The sequence below is a fragment of the Helobdella robusta genome, assembly GCF_000326865.2.
Source record: "Helobdella robusta unplaced genomic scaffold HELROscaffold_4, whole genome shotgun sequence".
Taxonomy (NCBI): Eukaryota; Metazoa; Annelida; class Clitellata; order Rhynchobdellida; family Glossiphoniidae; genus Helobdella; species Helobdella robusta.
In genome coordinates, this window is record NW_008704902.1 from 3687387 (window position 1) to 3704019 (window position 16633).

At 30.9% G+C, this 16633-nt stretch overlaps 1 protein-coding gene across 1 annotated transcript; it reads left to right on the plus strand.

Annotated features, from left to right (window-relative positions):
• Positions 1–833: 833 nt before the first annotated feature.
• HELRODRAFT_107104 (hypothetical protein) lies at positions 834–16519 on the plus strand (the record flags this gene model as incomplete). Its single annotated transcript, XM_009024649.1, has 34 exons — positions 834–935; positions 1278–1373; positions 2200–2280; positions 3641–3721; positions 3983–4090; positions 4521–4650; positions 5143–5282; positions 5619–5692; positions 5888–5937; positions 6538–6587; positions 6696–6744; positions 7074–7219; positions 7506–7654; positions 7731–7857; positions 8206–8309; positions 8453–8624; positions 8777–8836; positions 8954–9099; positions 9228–9338; positions 9528–9576; positions 9864–9932; positions 10224–10305; positions 10421–10632; positions 10982–11064; positions 11508–12172; positions 12357–12476; positions 12741–12989; positions 13093–13143; positions 13835–13972; positions 14060–14206; positions 14525–14613; positions 15220–15347; positions 15830–15912; positions 15994–16519. The coding sequence occupies 25 exons, from the start codon at positions 834–836 to the stop codon at positions 11824–11826; spliced, it is 2790 nt and encodes a 929-aa protein (XP_009022897.1). The 3' UTR covers positions 11827–12172; positions 12357–12476; positions 12741–12989; positions 13093–13143; positions 13835–13972; positions 14060–14206; positions 14525–14613; positions 15220–15347; positions 15830–15912; positions 15994–16519.
• Between the last annotated feature and the right edge of the window lie 114 nt (positions 16520–16633).

Here is a 16633-nt window from a genome sequence, read left to right on the forward strand (position 1 = left end):
ATTACTAGCTGAAGTATCAAATTTTAATGAATCTGTTTTTAAAATAAAAAACTATGAAACTTAAATTTAAATATGAATGATGCATTTGAACTTTTGTCGCACAACATTTTACTAGAAATTTTTTCATTTAAATCGACAAAAATAATTTCAAGTCACATAGTTCGATTTAATTATTTGTTTTTAAAATATTTAGTCAATTACACATTTATTAGCTGTTTATTTAAATTTAAATCCATGCAATTTTGTAAGCCAACCTATGGCTTCTTTAAGCAGTAAGCCACTGTGTTTTCTAAACAAAAAGCAATAATTTTATTTAAATTGAAAAAATAATTTCAAATCACATAATTCGATTTAATTGCTATGTTTTACACATATTAAGTCAAAACCGATGCAATTACGTATGCCAATAAGCCAAGGAAGTTAAATAGGCGGAGACTTTGTTTTCGAACTGGTCAATGTAATGCAATACCGGGTATCCTACTTAAACACTAATTTGCCGACAAACTCAACACTAGTTGATTGAAATTTATTTCACAATTTACTGAAAGCAGATTTATTTTTAAATATGTACAAATGAATAAAATTATGAATAAAATTTAATTAATATTTTTTAAAACGCACCCACTAATCTTTGCCAACATCTGTAGGAAGCCATGTTGATGAATTTAATGTTGATCATCATATGCACTTGACTTGTAGTTTAACTTTTGCTCCTTCGTTTTTATTTTAATACAATATGACTTTGCGGCTTATAGAGATCTCTTCCAAATAATTCAACCGGTCTTAAACACTCGGTATTTTTAATATTAAAATTAAACATCCTTCCAGGTGGTATGGCACTAACACTGAAAAAAGTAAAGGGAACTTTGGAAAGGGTTCTTGATAAAAATTTGCAGGATTTGGTGCGTGGGATCAGGAACCACAAGGACGCTGAGGTTGGTCATTTTATTTTTAAATTGTCCTATGAACGCATCAATTTTTATAATTTTTTATGGTTACTTAATGATATTAATTATTGTTTTTTTTTCTTTCTGTCTACCTCCACCTACTTCTACCTGCAGTTTCAAAATTATGTTGTTGAAATTTGTTTCATGAAATTACTGTGAATTTGTTTTATTAATAACTAAAAAATAGATAAATGTTATATTTGATTTTTTAATTGTTGTTTTTTTAGTACTACTCTATTTTCAAATATTAATATAGTTGTTGAACCTTTTTTCACAACTAGATATCATTTAACATTTTAATTTAAAAAAATGAATTTTTTAAATTTATAGGCAAAGTACATTGCAGAATGTATAGATGAAATTAAGCAAGAATTAAGACAGGACAATTTGACCGTGAAGGCAAATGCTGTCAACAAATTGACATATGTTAGTTTTAATTTAATTCTTTCTAATTTTTTTATGTAATAATTTTTATGAAACTAAAATGGGAAGCTCTAGCTCACCATTAAACTTTTGTTCTCATTTTGAAAAATAGTAGTCTACAATTAATTAACATTGATATATATATATATATATATTGTATAGGTATATATGTGTTTTGTATGTGTATAACTATCAAATTCAAATTTTCTTGTCACTAATGGCTAATACATTAAACTGATTTGATGATGGTTTTGGTTATTATTTACTGATTTGTGTATGAATGACCAATTAGTGTTAGGTAAATAAATAAAATGATCACATTGTTTAGATCTTGTAATTATTATTTTGATTAAATCATGTTCACTAAATTTGTTAAATTTAATTAAAAATGATAAATATTGTTATACAAATTTTGTGCAACAAATACCAGTTCATCATTTTCAGCTTTAAAAATTTAACATATCTTAATTTTTATTGTTTAAAATAGTAAGTGAGTTAACATATTTTTTAATTTTTATTGTTTAAAATAGTAAATAAGACTAAAGATGTCTTCATGAGTTTATACAATATACATAAAATAAAAATGTTATTGATTACAATAAAATCAACAGTTAAAGTATTAATTTTATGCAATGTTCAATAAATATTATTAATATAATTAATAATCTTGGTTATATAATTTTTTTTAAAAATTCTTGTTGTCAACAGGTTATTTGCTAAATTGTTTAATTTGTCACCTATTTCACTACCATTAAGTGAAAAACTTATTCAGTAACTTTAATTACTTTGTGAAAAATAATAATTAACAAACAAATAAATAAATAAACAGTTACAAATGCTTGGCTATGACATCAGTTGGGCAGCATTCAACATCATCGAAGTCATGAGCTCTCCCAAATTAACACACAAAGTTGGCTTTATTTTTTGTTTGTTCTTTTTTATTTCACAGTTGATTATTTATAATGTCGTAATTAAACTGGTGATGTTCAAAAAATGATCACCAAATGTGTCTTAATAAATTATTTGAAAGGATATTCTTAAAAATAGCTGTGGCTATTTTTATGGATTTCTGATTTGATGTTTGATGAACATGAAAGATTTAACTCACTTACTAAGTCAGTAACTAAGCCAGTCATTTAAATCAGTAACTAATCAATTAATCATTACTCTATTTATTCGTTTTTTCAAATCATTATTTTATTTTCCATGCTTACCACGCTTAAACATTCCTATTCCTTATAATTCTTATCTCTTATCAATCACATAGATCACTCACTAAGTCCTTATAGACAGTCACATAATTAATTATCTTATTTATTTGTTTTTTAAATCATTATTTCATTTTCCATCTTCTCATGCTTAAACATTCTTAACCCATTTTTTATTTTTTGTTATCATTTTATGCTATTGCCTTACATGCTGTAACAGTTTCTGCATCTGTCAGATTCTGATTTTTAAAGAATAATAATAATAAAAAAAGTGAGTAATCAGCTATTTTTTAGCTGTTAGAGACTTTTTATTTATTGATTCTTGTTTTGTTTGGCTTTCTTTGGCATAAAAATTTATATGCTTTAACTTGATATTTCAATTAGGATCAAATGAAACTTAGTTGTCTTTAGCCATTACTAAAGAATCTTATCCACTTTATGGAATGTTAAAGACAATGTTCATAAACCTTCTTAACAACTTTCATTGCATTTCATTTTATTAACCCAGTATAGATTAAAAGATTTATGAAATCAATTTTTTCTGCTGATGAAAATAAAACACCTTTTATTTGTTTCCTTTCTTGTTTTTTTTAATCCATTTGTCTTTTGTTTTTTTTTGTTTATCATAGATGTAGTTGGGATTTTTCCACCAAAATACCCTTTTAAGGTTTTGCCAGTTTCACAAATGGGGAAATGAAAAAATTACATTTGATCATGTTTTATCAAAAAATAAGAAGATATTTCACAAGAAAATTTACATGCAAATTTGGATAAATGAAGTGGCTTAGTTGTATATGGCACATCACAGAATGAACTCTGGGCACCTATGACTTCCACTTTTCTTGCAACTCTATTTTAGAATTCCTTTTTTATTTTTTGTCATTTCGTGTTACAAGTTCAACATTCTCACCATACTCCTTCATTTCATTAGGCTGCAGCTCCTAATTGGATTCATAAGCCATCATGATGAGGTGGATGAATAATCATAATTTCACATGTTGTATTCTCTTTCCCTTGCATTTAAATTTCAAATTATTAATTTTTATATTTTAACATTAAAAGAGAATTGGTTACTTGGCTGCCTCACAAAGTTTCCACGAAGGAACAGATGTCCTCATGTTAACCACTAACATGATCAGAAAGGTACGAGTCTGATCTATCATTATTATTGTTGCATTGATTATATATACTTTCATCAAAATTTTGTTTTCCATTTCAATTACTCCTAGCTCTAGTCACATGTTTTCTAAACCTTTGAACACCAAATTGATCTAAAATACCATCAAATTTTAATTAATTAATGTTTAATTTCAAGTTTGACTGATTACATGTTTTAAATTCTTTATTGTTAACTGATCTTTTAAAAATGTTGAAATACATTCTGTATCATGCAATCAACAAAAGGACATGAGCTCTCAGAACATGTATGATGCAGGTGTGGCACTGAATGGCCTCTCGTGCTTCCTCTCCCCTGACCTGGCCAGGGATCTGGCTAGCGACATCATGACGCTGGTTGGTTTGCAGTTGTCATTCTTTCTTTATATGTCCTGATTTTATTCGATCGCTCGCTCCATCCAGTTGAATCATGATGTTGATTGATTTTACTTCTGAATTTGAAGTTTTCTATAATATTTTTATGTTTGCCAATTAATTTTTATCTGGCTACGTACATCTTTTTCATCTGGAAACATAAAAACAACTCATTTTCAAACCAAATTTTTGCTATTTTATTTACTGTAATAATATTGTCATCAGCTATGTTTACAATGTAGTTGTTTTGGTTGGGAGATGAGTTTTAGCAGCTCTAAATTAAATACATATTTTAAAAATACACAATAAGAGTTCATTAGTGAGATGATATTTAAGTTCTTTGTGAAATTTTTGTTTAAATTCATATTGTGAAAAGTAGAAGTAAATATTTATTGATCTGTAAATTAAAAAGATGACATCAAACAAGCCCTACCTCCGAAAGAAAGCAATTCTTATCATGTACAAAGTCTTTCTCAAATTTCCTGAAGCACTGAGGCCTGCATTCCCGAGATTGAAGGAGAAGCTGGAAGATCCTGATCCCGGTTTTTGACTCTTATGTTCACATTTTATTTGCCTGATTTGATCAGTTTGTTATCTTTTTCATTATATTGCTATATTTTTATTTATCATAGCAACAACAACAGCAATGATAATAGGGTATGATAGCAGCAGTTTTAATCTTTGCTTATATATATCTTGCTCCGTTGCATATCTTATATTTCTTGTTGTATGGCCACCATTTTGTTAAGTGGTTTTACATTTTCACGCAGATATATTTTATTTTGTCATATGTCATTAAATTTTACATGGCATGTTAAATAAAAACTATACTAATGAGATTTCATTAAAATGTTTTGTTGCTATTTTTTCACAGGTCAATTAGATTTAATTTGTGAGCAAGTTCATCTCTTGAATGAAGTTATTATTCTTTGTATTAGCATTGTCGGATGTACAGCAGTGTATTCATCGTTCAAATAATCTAAAGACTGCTTTCAAAATTTACGTTTAGTTTTGTTGACACAACAAACAAACAGGAGTGCAGTCGGCGTCAGTGAATGTCATCTGCGAGTTGGCTCGCAAGAATCCAAAGAACTATCTCACGCTTGCACCTCTGTTCTTCAAGCTGATGACAACCTCAACAAACAACTGGGTCCTCATCAAAATTATCAAACTGGTCAGATTGAAATTCTTCTATCATTTCCTATTTCAAGTTTTTGTTGTTTTATTTTTAATTAAAATGATGTAGATATTGTTGTGCACTAAGAAACAAAATAAATAAAAAATTATTTTTATGCCTTTCACATTCATACGGCTTTCTTTTAACATTTCAAGTATATAATTGAAAGTGATTTTATATTTGGCAATTTGTTATCCAGTAATTCTTTTTATTCCATTGTTGCATGTTTTTTTTACTACAAAAATTTCCAAGTTACATTTGAGAAATTCTCGTTGATGACTTACTATATTAATGTGATATGTTTGTTATGATGATTGCAATGATGCATCACAGTTTGGGTCACTGACCCCTTTGGAACCTCGGTTAGGTAAGAAACTCATTGAACCACTTACAAACCTCATCCACAGGTTATCTATTTGAATCTGCTTACCCTTTATGCTTTTTTATTGTTTTTATGCTCTTGAAATGGTTAGAAATGGTTTTAGCACCTGATTGATTGATTGATCGATCGATTAAATGAATGATCAGAAATGGATGTAGTTAGTGATAGATTAGAATGAATACAATTGAAATGATTGATATGTCTTCACTCCCACCGACAGCACATCAGCCATGTCCCTCTTGTACGAGTGCATCAACACCGTCATCGCTGGTCTGTCTTCATTCATTAGCAGCTCATTTTTCTTCTCATTAGATAGAATCTTTTTAAATTTGGAATACAATTTTTTTTGTTTAATATCTCTCCCATTATTTATTATTATTATTATTGTTATTGTTATTTTTATTAATGTTGTTGTTATATTAATACTTAATTACTTTTTACTGTCTTATTTAAGTATTTTAAATTGGAATTAACATTATTCTTCTCTAAAATGTTTACTATGTTTACAGGGTTGCTAACGTAGATATCTGATTCAATTGATTTAATGTTGTTTAAGTAACATTGAAATTTTTTAATTAAGTACAAATAATTTTTGAAAAGTTTAAAAAATTATACCTAGACGTATGATAATCAGTTGCAAATGTTTACTGCTCTCATGCATAATAGTCTAGAATAGTACACAGATGTCTTCTTAAACAATGTTATTTTTTTTGGTGTTATTGATTTTAATGTTTTGAGTTGTGTTCAGAAAGTTTTAATAACAGTTTATAACAATCATAAAAAATGTTATTTCATAACTTATTCACTGGCTTCTAACATATTTTACTAACACCAACATTAAACTTGCTGTAAATTGTAACTAACTAACAGTTCTCATATCCATTTCGTCAGGAGTCAACAACCACTCCGCATCCATCCAAGTAAGTTTTTAAATAATTTTTTGTACATTGTAAAATGTTTTTGTTAATTATCAATTGAATGCTTACATTTTCTTATTTTATTCATTTCAATGTTTATTTTCATTTCAGCTTTGTGTTCAAAAACTGAGAATTCTCATTGAAGATTCTGATCAAAATTGTAAGATTTTATCACCAAAGGTGTTCTCATTTGCAGTTTCAACCATTGTACAAATTACATGTATTGTTAAGATGACTGATGTGATTGATGTCGCAATGTGTTGCAGCACTTTGGACATTGTTCATTTCTGGGCTTTTTGTGTTGCTACATATGAGCATCAAACTCTATTTAACACAGACTCAGCACCTACTTCTACTTGATTTTGTATCTATTATAATCAGATTTATATTACTCTTAAATCTTTTTTCGAATGTTACAATTTTTACCTTCTTGAAATTAATTTCTTTGTTGCAATTTATTTCAGCATTTTCAAAATATTTATTCATCAGTAAAATACCTTGGGCTGATGGCCATGTCCAAAATTTTGAAAACCCACCCAAAAAGCGTGCAAGCACACAAGGACCTCATCCTCCAGTGTCTCGATGATAAGGATGAATCCATCAGATTGAGGGCATTGGATCTTCTCTATGGCATGGTTGGTTGGCTGTCTGGCTGGCTGATTAATTGATTGGTTAATTGGTTGGATAGTTGGCTGTCTGGCTGGTTAATTGTGTGGTTAATTAGATAGTTGGCTGGCTGGTTGAAATATATTATTGTGAATTCTTAAAAAGTAGTCTGTGTATAATATAATTAAAGTAGCAAAGATACATCTATCATTGTTGAGTCAATATTTTTATCGTTCGTTGTTACTACTTATTGAATATGTGATGACCAAACTTTGTAATTGAGAATATCTCATAATGTTTACATTTGTATATAAGGTAACGAAAAAGAATCTGATGGAGATAGTGAAGAAGTTGATGATCCACATGGATAAGGCAGAAGGCTCCCATTACCGAGATGAGTTACTGTCCAAGATCATTGAAATATGCAGTCAGTCCAATTATGCGCATGTCACTAATTTTGAATGGTTGGTGCTTGCTACCTATACAACCATCACTGTGGTGTTCATTTCCATTTCTGATACATTGAAAAAAATCATTCAGGTATGTGAGTGTGTTGGTTGAGTTGACGCGGATAGAAGGTACTAAGCACGGAAAGTTGATTGCTTCCCAGATGTTAGATGTTGCCATCAGAGTCCAAGCCGTCAGACAGTTCATCGTATCACAGATGGTTGGCTGCAAGTCTTTCTATTTTCTGCATTTATACATGCCTCTGTGTACAAGTCAATGATCTCCTCTTCTACATTAATACAACAAATATATTTATAAATTTAATTCAAACTTTTCAAGTTTAATATATCTTTTTCTACATTCAATTATCATTTTATTTTAATGATAGTAGCTCTTTACTTTCTATCCTTCAGTATGACTTGTCTTGTATTACTACTCAGTTTTTCATTTTATGTTTCTGTTGAAAATGATATTACCATAAAATGTTTGAATATAAACAATATTTTCCAGTTCATTACATAGTTACTATGACACTTAGCGTAGGATTTATATCACGTGATCTCTCCAGGTAATCCTGTTGGAGAACCCACACCTCTTGATAACAAATGCTCAAAAAAATGGAATCTGTGAAGTTTTGCATGCTGCTGCCTGGATTGCTGGAGAGTTTTCTCAGTTAGATTCCTATATTTACATTTTAGTCATTCATTACAACAACTGTTTGTGATTGATAATATAATTATTTGATAATTTCACAAAATTTTTTTGAGATTTTTATTGTATTAATTTTATTAATTTATTCTATATTTTAATTTCAGATATGTGCCCAATCCACGTACAACCCTGGAAGCTATGTTGAAACCGAAGATAACAAACTTACCTGGTCACATACAGAGCATATATGTACAGAACATCATGAAACTATACACACCAGTTCTTGCACGAGCTGAAGAAACAGACGATAAAGACACCATGGCCGAAGTCACTAAGGTCAAAATTTTTTTTACTATTATGAGCTTCTCATTGCTACGCTTTTTGTTCATCTCATAAATTTTAATTTCGCTTGACTGATACAATACGTTTTTTGAAGTTGTTATGCACTTCTATTGCCTAATTTGTTTCTTTCTTCATTTCCACATTAGGCCTTGATTGATGGGCTAAATCTGTTTGTTCAAAGTTCTGAATTGGAGGTTCAAGAAAGGGTATGCTAATTTCTCTGTTTTCCACATTTGTGTCTTTGAATAATTCAAGAAACAATGTTTAGGCCAAAAAATAATTTCAATAATAGAAATACTTTTATCAGTAAAACATTTTATTAGGCATGTTCAGCCCAGCAGTTGTTGAAGTATGTTCTAAAAATACACGAAAAAAATGGCAAAGCTGCTGATGAGTTGCACGATTTGTTCAATGGAGAACTGAACCCAGTGGCTCCAAAGGCTCAAAGAAAAGTGCCAATACCTGCAGGGTTAGCTGCTCGCTGTTGTTTAGGGCTGTTTGTGTAGTGCTGGATAAAGTGATTGTGTAAAGTTCTATGCTCTTGTTTATAATAATTTGCTATTTGTAACAATATGGAAAATTATTCAACATGTGAAGTTTGGATCTGGATAACTGGATCAACGACCCACCATCAGAGAGTTCAGAAGATGAGGGTCAAAAAGAGAAGATCCATGTCTTCCTTCCTGTTGATGAACACTATCAATCCAGGTAGGTATCTTACCTTTCTTTTTTTATTTGCTTGAAATCAAATTGCAACTTTGTATATTGTTTTATATATCACATATTTAGTTATTTTACAAAAAAATTTTCCATATATTAATAATTCAATAACACTGTCCATTGTAATCATATAATTTTCATTCCTGACTAAAACCTTTATGAAATTCCCTTGAACAGAACTGATGATCGACCAACAATTGAATACACTGAGGAAGAGCTTGCCAGTGTTTGTTCATCTTCTGCATTCATTTTTAATTTTCGTTTCTTCATCGAAGCATATTTTCAAAACTCACATTTCATTAAAAATGGTCAAAGTATTCATTCAAGATTGATTCTACTTGTACATTTACCAATATTTGGCGAATAAATAGCCTAATGCTTTAAATTTTATAAATAAAAGTTCATGAAGATGGCAATTATCATTGTAAATTGTAAACTTTTCTACTAGTAGACCAGATTATTTTAACACTGCTGTTGCAACAAGCTTTAAATAATGAGATAATTTTAATGCAGAGGCGAGAAATGAGAAAGTTGGAGCAGGTGAACAATCCACATTATCTAAGAGGCTCGACTAAGAACAAGGTCTGCTTTCAAATCTTTCATTTGTCAGTTTATTTCGCCAACTTCACGTACTCTTAGCAGTCTTAGCAATGCGCATTTCATTATTGCTGTCTGATGCATTCGTTTTTCGTCTGTTGTTTTGTGTTACTACTTGTTTGTTGTCTGGTTTGTATGTCCATTGCTGGAGTTTGCTGGCGCTGTAATCAGGTAGTGTGAACCAATTAAAAATAAAATGTCTATTTATTCGTTTCTAGTCGCTAACATATGTGCTGCTTATGTAATTTATTTGCGTTAAAACTGCAATGACTACAGATGAAGACATCAAATGGTGCTCAGTTTGCAAGTGGTGTTCCTGTTGTCGAACTCGACCTACCTGTTGCTTTGAATGTGCCAGGTAGTAATGTTAATGATGATGAGGAGGAGAAGGGAAGGATGATGATGATGATAATGCTGGCAATAATGAAACTGGAGGATGATGTTGAGCTAATTATGTTTGTTACATAATGTAGGTTTGGCATCATCGGACAAGTACATGAAGTTGGCAAAACAGCAAGAAGATGATGACAACATTAAAAAGAAAAAGAAGAAGACAAAAATAGGGAAGAAGAAAAAACATGCCAATAAGAAGAGAGATGAGAATGATGAAGAGGATGATGACAACGGTGATGATGCTGGCATCGACAAAAGAACAGTTGTCCGAACGACCGTGGAGATGCCAGATGTTAATTTTTATTTACAACATTCTTATCTTCAATTTCATGTTCATTTTATTAGTTCTGTGCTCTGTTCTTATCATTTCTTATTTATTTGTTTATTAATGATCATTATTTTATTATTACCGTTGTTAATTATCCCAATCAGCCATCTTTTTTTTTCCTGTGTACGTTCATCCTCTGCACCTTCTTCATTTGGACTGATGACAAACATTGAAACCACAAACAATGATACACATCATCATCACCATAATGACAATCTTTGCGAATGTGAATTTCGAATTATAATTGGCGCTATATAAATGTTAACAATAATAATAATTGACAATAATAATTGTCATCAATACAATGATGCAGGGTGTGGAGCTATCAGATTCTGACATGAAATCCAGCACGCCAAGCAACGACCCTCATAAACTCCTTGACATCAATCTCGACGAGTTAGATCACTCTATTTTATTTTTTTTTATCACATTTCTCTCTTGATTTTTTTTCAGAGGTATCAACAAAAAACATTGTGCATGAAAATATGCGTGAAACATCATCACAGACAATGGTGTGTGATAAGCAGGGGTCTCTTTGCTATCGAATCCAGTGACTACTGCGTGCCAGACAGACACCTCCCCATTACACCACCTCGACGCCCAATTTATTATTAATATTGTTGTTGTTGTTGCCGCTGTTGATATTTTTTATTGTTGTTTGTTGTTACTGCTAATGTGCTTTTTATTCGGTTAAGAATGTTTGTTACAGAACATTCTTATGAGAATTTTTTTCATTAAAAATCCATACTTATGATGAGTATGAAGCACTATTAATATTATTTTATTCTTTTTATTATTATTATAAGTTCTATTATTCTATCATCATTATTTTTTCTCAGGCCATTACAGGACAGTGAAAAACTCCCTGTCAGATCTCATAGAACTGTGCAATCATCATCATCCCCACCACCACAACACCATCATCATCATCGTCGCCATCATAATCATAAAGATAAGAATGATAATGATCATGAAAAGACCAAACACAAGGAAAAACATAAAAAGAAAGATAAAAAGGTTGAATTTATTTCCATAAAAGATAGGATGCTTTTCTTTTTAGTTGAGATAACGTATAATAATTGTTTAACGTCGTCATCTTACAGTTGCCATGTTTCAGAAGCAACCTGCAGTTATAAATTAGATATCATTAGTGTTTAGTGGAATCAATAATTAACCGCTGCTCTGCTTTAACTTGAGTTTTTTTTTGAACTTAGATTATTAAGTTCAATTGTCTACTTAGTTTGGAAAAAATTCGTTTTGATTTTTATGAATTGAACAGAAAATCGAGAAGGCTTTAACATCAGCGGTGAAAACAACGAGGGCAGAAGCAGTTGAGCCCTCAAAACAGGAATCCCTGCTGCTCATTGGTGATGCTGATATTGCCGATGTTTTGCCTGCTGATGTTGCCGATGCCAGTGCAGTTGGTGGTGTTCAGTTAGACGCTGGCAAACTGGCGTCAAATCAGTCTGTAGGTGGGCCATCTGGTGACAGAAGCGCCAATGATGTCAGTTCAAAGCTTGTTTTTTCACTTTTTCAAAGAATTTTTCTCTTACCATTGCTTTTGTCATTAGAGTTATTATTGGTTTGTTGGCGTGTACATATTAGTGAAGATGATGATAATATTACTTATCTGATTATTAGCGCGTTGTTACATTTCTAACAAGATTTGTGTTGAAATGTTGCTAAAGGTGAACGATATTTCTTTCTGGTTGGAAGACAAAAGTATCACACAAGCCTCTTCAACGGCCCCGATCACAAATGAATCGTCATCATCACCGACCGCATCGAAAAAGGAGGCTAGTAAGAAGGTTAACAAAGTTGTTTATTTTTTAATTCTTTGATGGTTCGTTTGCTCATTCGTTGGTTCGTTTGTCTGTTTGCTTGTTTGTTGTATCTTTTAATTAATAATTCTGTTGGATTAGTAAGAAGATAACCTTTGATGATCATTTATATCATCTGACAAAAGTTTTTTTCCTTGATAGATATTGAGAAATTGGATTGAAGTGAAAATATTTTGATTCGTGGTTGTTTTAATTTCATTATTATTTATATTTAAAACTTATTAAAAACAGTCCAAATCAAAAAGTTCAAAATCTGAGAAGTCATCAAAGAAAAAAAGCAAAAGCAAGTTGAGGTTGGAGAAGCAGAGTGAATACATAGAAACCAACGGACTGACTACACCTTCCACTGAACAGCCACATGAAGAACCTGAGGTAACTCAACAACAACAACAACAACAACAACACTTAGCAACAACTAAATTGATTCAGAGTTTAAACTACAACAACAAGGATGACACAAACAGTAGTAAAGTTTTGAAGGTTGCTAACTATCAATTGTTACAACGCTATTCGCTTTATACTATGTTTACCTTATTTATGCCATACCTTCGCACTTTTTATAATTTAATTTATCACTTTGCAGGAACCTGTGTCAAAGAATGTGTTACTGGCTGAGAATGATTGCATTAAATTGGTTAGAAGTACTTATTAAAATAATTTAAATCAGTTTCTCTCTTTGAATTTATTATTGAAATAAAATCAAGGGTAGCGGTTGGGTCAGAGGGATTTTTTGGGAGTTGGGACTTGGGAGAAATTAGAGTCGAAAATTGGTTACTTCATTTTGGCTGTCTGCATATAGCATGTTAAAAATTAAAAAGAATTATTTATATTCTGAAGAATGAAGTTGCACTGTAAGCTTTAGGTAATGAAAAATAGGTGATAAAAGTATATGAAAGTTTATTATTGAGTTTGTGTAAAAAAAATTTCTTACCGTAATTTGGAAAGTGTTGGAGGGAATTGAAATATAGATGGTATGCACCGGACGAAATGGCGTATTGAGATGTTTATAGATGGGAAAGTGTTTGAGTTCATTACGTAAGGACAGCTGTTTGGAGTATTATATGAAAATATGTAGCGCTAATACAATGTTCAAAAAGGTTCGATGATGCATCAAGTTGTGATGAAATAACAATACTGCTAGAAATAATTATAGAGAAAGAATATGTAACGGGTTTTCAAATCATTTGTACTTCTTTTTTATTTTTAAGCAATTTTCTTAATATTTTGAGCAGCAATTTTTTTTCTTTTTTGCTTCTAGAATGAGTGATACATATATTTAATATTGATTATGATGATGTGATATTTGTTATTTTCCTACTCAATAGACAAACTGTTTCAAAGTGACTCCAACTCATTCAAATCGATTGGTTCTTGTGGTAAACTTCACCAACCTAACCAGCAAGACAATAAAGGATATAGAATTCCTCATCCTCGATTCTGCAAATATACGACTTGTTCGGGATGTTAGTCCTTTTTATTGTTCAATGCTAAGCGTTTCTCAAAACATTGACAATAAATATTGCCATAAACTTCACTATTTTTTATGTCAGATGGATGAAGATTCGAGTTCGCCAATTAAGTTGAACTTCAGTCTGTCTCCACCCACAAACCACCAGCAGTCAGCATCATTCAACTTGAATGTGGATCAGATATGTTCTCAACAAACACTCAGAGGCATTGTCACCTACATCATCAAGGTTTCTTATTCACACACTTTTCTCATTTGTTTATTTGATTAGTATTTTTTAATATTTGATTTTGATTGGATGATGTTTAGTTTTCTGACAGTTTTTTATTGATTGTTTTATTTATTTATTTATTGATGGAATGTCGAATTGTCATCGCTACTAAATCAATTTCATTATCAAATTGTTATCATCATCGTCATCCTGTTGATCGCGGGACCATCACTTGATCGTCACGTGATTACACGTGATCGTCTCGTGATTACACGTGATTGTCACATGATTATAATTAATGGCTCACTCGACCGATTACTTTCATTGATTTTGCAGTCTGAGGAGGCGGCATCTCAAGACAAACTTGACTTCAAACTGAACATTCCATGCTCTGCCTACCTCATCCCTCCCTCTCATAACGATAGGTTACTAACTAGTATTATTTTTATTTATTTATTTATTTATCTACATCTACTTATTACTTATCGCCGCCCAATCTACATACCAGGAAAAGACCTTCATCACAAGACACCTCAAACATATTAGCACTTAAGAAAACTTCATCATTACTGAACTAGTTTTTACTTATTGATCACCTCACTTTTATCGATCACCTCACTAACTCACTAAGTCATCATTTAGTCTATTAATAAGTCATCAAATATATTAATACTCATTAAACTTTTTCACACACAGGCCTAGCCTTTATTTATCGATCACCTCACTAACCCACTAAGTCATCATCTAGTCTATCAATTTGCCGTTACTTCATTTTATATTCCATCGTCAATTACTCTTCTTTTATTTGTCTTATTATTATTTATTTTATTCTAACATATTTTATTTTCATGTTTTATCATTTCTCTTCCTCACTTTTTGTATTTATTTTCTCACTTATTAGTTTAATTTTGTTTCACTGCCTTGCATGTTGTTACAGTTTCTGCGTCTGTCTGATCCTGATTTTTAAAGAATAATAATAAAAAAAAATGTTTTTCTTCATTCATTCATTACTTATCAATAAATCGATGCAGTGATGAATTTGCTAAACTGTTGAAATGCGGACAACTGAAAGAGAAGCTCACAAAACCGATCCAACTGACACTCGACGAAAAGTTTGATGTCACCATCAACAAAATATGCACCTACGCCAACTTTGCAGGTTCATCATATTTATCTCTTTATCTATGTTGATTGTGAGTCATCATTCGTTGTGGTCATTCATTTGGGCCGTTAACATATCTCACCGCTGGTTCGCATTTTATAGCTGTAAGCATTTATTGATTCATAATTAAGATTAGTATAACGTGGTCAAAATTCCTGCAGTGGTTGATGAAGTTTGTGGTTGCAGGTAAATTAAATGTAGCAATAATCTCAACTGCTCTGTGGCTTCTTCACGTGGAAATCTCAGAGAATAAAACAATTGAAAGTTGGATAAAATAAACGTGGTTTGATAGATTGCTATAAACTTTTCATCCCGTGAATGAAATATTCTCCGTTTGACATTACACGTCAAAGGCAGACGTATTGTAATTCGCATAAACTGATTTTTATTTCCAGTATTTTTTTGTGTTTTTTTTATAATCATGAATTAATGTGGTACAATTATTTTGTCAGCTAATTAAATAAATTATCGACCTACAGTCATTGAACAGATATCAGAGTCAGCATCGTTGTACAGCAGGAACATCCACAACAATCACATCGGGTTACTGGTCAAGAAAAAGGTTTGTTTTGTCACATTATTATTATTAACAATATTATTGTTATTATTTTGTTTAAAGTTGTGATTTTTTTTGTTTTCAAAGGAGCCGGGTTTGATAATGATCGATGGAAAATCAGATGTTGCTGAACTGCTTGTTAATGTATTGAAACAAATTGAAGATCTGTTGAGAAGAGGTACATAATGAGAAACCATCTATATCCGTTCATCTTTATTCATGTGTTATTTGGCTCCTCGTTTTGACTTTCTGTTTGAACTTTGATTTCCATTCAACATTTGTTTGGTGCAAATTGTGTCCATGATAGCATGAAACGGTCATATATTCGTTGTCGATGCTGTTTTAATATTTGACTTCATTTAGTTCGTTGATTTGATTTTTTATATGATTCCTAAGAAGGTCAGTAATTGTGCTGCGTGACTGGGTGTGCCTATTTGTTTAAACCATCGCTAGTATGTATATATCTTCAAGTTATTATTATTGTTTATGTGTATATAATTGTATACAATTGTTTATTTGTTTATTAATTTTCTATTCACTAACATGTACTTGTTCATGTCTGCTTGTGATTTGTATTTTTTTGTTCATTATAAGAAAACACTTGTACAATCAACTTCTTAAAATTTTCCAAAAACTATCATTCATTGGTAGCGGTATGAATCAGATTTTGATTTAATATTTATTAAAATATGCTCCAATATAATACAATAATCTAATTTTGCTTGGT